This window comes from Solanum tuberosum, unplaced genomic scaffold, assembly GCF_000226075.1.
Source record: "Solanum tuberosum cultivar DM 1-3 516 R44 unplaced genomic scaffold, SolTub_3.0 scf00352, whole genome shotgun sequence".
Taxonomy (NCBI): Eukaryota; Viridiplantae; Streptophyta; class Magnoliopsida; order Solanales; family Solanaceae; genus Solanum; species Solanum tuberosum.
The window spans coordinates 500,423-504,933 of NW_006239287.1; the positions used below are offsets into that span (position 1 = coordinate 500,423).

General features: G+C 35.7%; 1 protein-coding gene across 1 annotated transcript in view; it reads left to right on the plus strand.

Moving 5' to 3' along the window:
- The first annotated feature begins 351 nt into the window (after positions 1-351).
- LOC102578383 (UDP-galactose transporter 2-like) overlaps positions 352-4,511 on the plus strand; it is a 5,236-nt gene continuing 1,076 nt past the window's right edge. The window contains exons 1-5 of the mRNA XM_006361553.2: positions 352-680; positions 1,553-1,790; positions 2,294-2,478; positions 2,561-2,761; positions 3,777-3,938. Of these exons, the coding sequence (XP_006361615.1) occupies positions 1,661-1,790; positions 2,294-2,478; positions 2,561-2,761; positions 3,777-3,938 (678 nt within the window). The 5' untranslated portion in view covers positions 352-680; positions 1,553-1,660. The remainder of the gene's footprint in view (positions 681-1,552; positions 1,791-2,293; positions 2,479-2,560; positions 2,762-3,776; positions 3,939-4,511) is intronic.

Below are 4,511 nucleotides of genomic sequence, written 5' to 3' on the forward strand. Positions count from 1 at the left end.
CAACACAACTCCCAACAACCGTTACTCAGGCCTATCCGAGTCGATCGAAAATCGATTCAATCTGATCCAATTCTGAGTCGACCCAACTCGTTTGACTCAGTTAATTTACCTTTTTCTTAACCTCTCCCCCCGGAGCTTCCACCCTTCTTGACTTGATGATTCGAAGTCACAATCTGTTTCCACTCTTTCTGCTTCCTTAGTAACTCAAACAATCATCAAATTGAACGTGACGAATGCTTACCATTCGAGCAACTCCTTCTCGTCGGATTCATCCCAATCTAATGAGGGAAAAAAAACACAAATAAGCACATGGACCAAGTTGGAAAATAGTACATTCCTCAACTCCCCCACTATACCCCTTACCACCCACCACCCTCTCCATCATCTTTGTACATGTAAAAACACAACATATCATACACTTGATACAGTTGTGTGTGTTTTCTTCAATTTCTTTCACTTCTTATTTGTCAAAAAAAATCAATTCTACCTCACAAATCAATAAAAACTTCCTTCTTCCCCAATTCCTCCATTTTTGTTCTTCTTACATTCACACAGATACAGTCCAAAATTTGTTCAATTCGTTTATACATATACATATATACGTATAGTAAAGACCCAGTTCGCACGTTAAGATCTGCATCTAAAACGGGTCACTTTTATTTCTCCTTACTTCTCAACTGGTGAGTCAATTTTTTCACTTTTTTCTTTGACAATTGGGTGTGTTGTTATTGCAAATGTAGATCTGTTGAATGATTTATGAGAATTTTGATTCACTGATTGCAATTTAGTTTTTTTGGAATTTAGATCTGAGAATAGGGTAGCGCAAGTCTTGTTAAATTTTGAAGCAAAGTGTGGATCTGCATCTGTGATTGATGCAAATGCTGCGATTCTAGTGATTATGTGATTTTTAATCTATTTTTCACTGTGGTATTGGAATTATACGGGTCGAAATGGATAATGAGGATTCATGTAGTTAAATCTAACTAGTTTGGGATTGAGTTTTATTTTTCTTGATAACCGTGGTGTCCGGCAGGTAACTTTGCCTAGCAAATGGGAAGAGATCACCTAGTGTTTTGGTCTTTGCTGGACTCACTTCATTGACCATTAGGCCACACTCGTAGGTCCTTTGAGGTGTTGTTGTTGTATTCATAAGAGATAAGAGTTAATTTAGCTCATTTGGCTTGCATCCTTGAGAATTCTTTGATCTTTTATGCAATTTGTGATTTTTACTTGCTGATACTGATTTTCGACTAGAAAAATAAAAATTTGTAGAAGAAAAGAAGGGAAAGAGGAGTTTTGATTATGGTAAGTTGTGGTGGAGTTTCACTAAAAGTTTATTTTGTACTTGATCATATGGTGAATTGTTTCTTTCTTTGCTTGTTTTATTTCTTTTACCCTTGCTTTGTTTTTAGATCTTATTTGACAATTGCAATTATGGGAATGGTATTATTAACTTCATTTACTTACTTATGTGATCGGGTTATAGAAGGGAATTGTTTGTTTGTTTGATTTGTCTGTTGTGGATCGTAATGTTTTCTTCTACGTATCGTAGGTGGGAAGAGCAAATAAAAGATTTGGAAATTTTGATGTAGAAGTGTGAATGCTTCTATTTGCTGCTTGGAGGGTAAAACTTGCTTCTGGCAGCAAAAAATAAAGGCAAATGGCTCCTTCAAGCAAGGCTGATAAGAAGGCTGCAGGTGATGTGGCTGCATGGATGTTCAATGTGGTCACTTCAGTTGGAATCATTATTGTTAACAAAGCCTTAATGGCTAACTACGGGTTTTTCTTTGGTAAATTTCTCTGCGATATTCCATCACTTTCTCAGAACAGCATTCCTTTGTATTAAGATTCCAGCTACATTGGTTATATCTATTAATTTCAATTAAAAGGAATCTGGATATAATATCACGAAATATAATATTCTGAACTCTATAATCTACAATGTTATAGCTATATGCATTACTTTTTTAAAAAGGAAAAAATAAATAGAAAATGACAGTCTGATGGGACATTTAGCACGAAGAGAAACACATGCTTCTTTGAACTGAATCTCACAATTTACAGGAAGTACAAAAATTACTTAGCGGATATGAATTTAATACTTGTAACATTGAAAAGAGACTCTTAAGACAAACTTGAACCTAAGCAGGTTTGCAGCACCGGCATTTTCATGTTAAAGCTGATTAATGTTTTTTTTTGCTTGTTGGACAATGAAGATTTGACATTCTATACACTTTTTTCAGTCTTTTCGTTATATGGTTGTTCTAGCTTTTGATTACAACAATCTTTGCAGCAACAACATTAACGGGGATGCATTTTGTTACAACAACTTTGATGACGATTCTTCTTAGGTGGCTCGGGTACATCCAAGCTTCTCATTTACCCCTTCTAGATCTTCTAAAATTTGTACTGTGTGCAAACTTCTCTATTGTTGGGATGAACATCAGTTTGATGTGGAACTCGGTGGGATTCTACCAGGTAATTCTATGCGCATCACATTCATCCCGCTCTTCTGATTCTATTGAGGACTTCAAATACTAATCTCCATTATCACTCTCAGATTGCAAAGTTGAGTATGATCCCTGTCTCATGCTTACTAGAAGTTTCCTTTGACAAGATCCGCTATTCAAGGGACACAAAGCTGAGCATTGTTGTGGTACTCCTAGGTGTTGCTGTTTGCACAGTTACGGACGTGAGTGTTAATACCAAAGGCTTCATTGCTGCCTTTGTAGCTGTATGGAGCACTGCTCTACAACAGTATGTAAGTTGTCTCGGCAATTTAATATCTTATGCCATCTTGAAAAGCTTGATTTGATCAGTTGAATAACACACCATTACACCGAGGGAATAGATGCACCATCAATAAGGTGCCATTTGATTACCAGACTAGTAATCCAGGTATTATAGCACAAGGGTCCAGTTGAGTGTTTGAGGTACTCTATTAGAGTAACAGTTTGGAGATCCTAGGATTCAAATCCAGTTATTGTACTAGGTGTGAGCCCATATATTCTTGTCTTAGTGCGAGCACAGATTTACTCGGAAACTGTATTTGTGGTTGTAGCAGGCGGGTTAGTGGATTAGTTAAGTTGCATGCCACTTAAGTTGGAGACAACCATCGTAAAAAAGTAGTTATGCAAGGATTCTAATAATTCAAGATTAGTTATATATTTAGTATACTTGTAAACCTTTTTAGTTTTAGAAAACCTAAAGGTTTTGTAAGAATCCCTAACTTTGTTTTTATTCAATTTTTGAATTTTTTTTATGTTTAAACATAAATCCTCCAACATTAAAGGCATTTTGTGCTTAGGTGCTCTTATCGAGGTATTGCTTCTGTGCACATTTTATTCTACATTATACCCCCTATAGAACATAAGTGGGCTCTTGCTGTCCTGCAAGATATGCAGGTATTGCTTCTGATGAGTTTTATATAGGAAGCCAAAGGTTGTATTAGCAATGCAGAGTTGTAATAGTAATATAGAGTTTTATATGGGAAATCACACTCTATATTAGTCAATTTTTTTGGATAAGTAAAATGAGACGTTTTATTGATAATGCAAAGTTTGTTTTGGAAACAACAAGACCTAAGCCTCATCTAGAAATGGAAAACTTGTTTCCTGGGAAATTCTATACAACTTGTCACTTCTGTGCTTGACGTGGATTTGAAAAAATAATATTTTACTCCTATTTTTAGTCTTCTAATTTTCTGAAGCTCTTCTCTTTGAATGTAATTGCACTTGGTCAAAAACTGATATTTGCACTTGGTTTTGTATATGCAGTATGTTCATTACCTTCAAAGGAAATACTCCCTTAGTTCTTTCAATTTGCTGGGACATACTGCACCAGTTCAGGCTGGAAGTCTGCTGCTATTAGGCCCGCTTGTGGATTATTGGTTGACCAACAAGAGGATTGATCACTTTGACTTCACTTTTCCATCTTTGGTTAGTACCTCACTCTTGAATTGTTGTTTGATTTGTTAATTCTTCAAGAAAAATGGTAGTGAAAAGTAATTCTTATGTTTGCAAGTTGCAAGCTTGAACGGTCTTAGGTATATCTTTTGTATGATACTTTGATGTATGTTTATATTATTTCACTGTCAAAAAGTTATGATTCTGCAATATTGATTAATTACGACTTTAAGATGCACCTATCCGCTGTTAATTGTTATATGGGCTTGGCTTATTTTGACCCCCCAAAAAGTTGTACGAATAGGTCCCAGATTTTGCTACTGCTGAATAAAGCTGATATAGAACATTCAGACCAATGTTCATCTCATGCTTAACTTGCTTTACTGTGTTGACTGTTATTTTCAAGAGAGTAGGATTTAGTGCTCACCAATGTATTTTTGAATGTGATCACAGCGCATAAGTAATTTTTGCCATCAATTGAAAAAAATATCTTATTTCCCCAGCCTATTTTGCATCTCTGTTTTTGTGAAAGTAGATGATGGACCTCATTTGAATAGAAAACTTGTGTGCGGGGGGTTTGGGGGGGGGGGGGGTGAAAAAAAAATT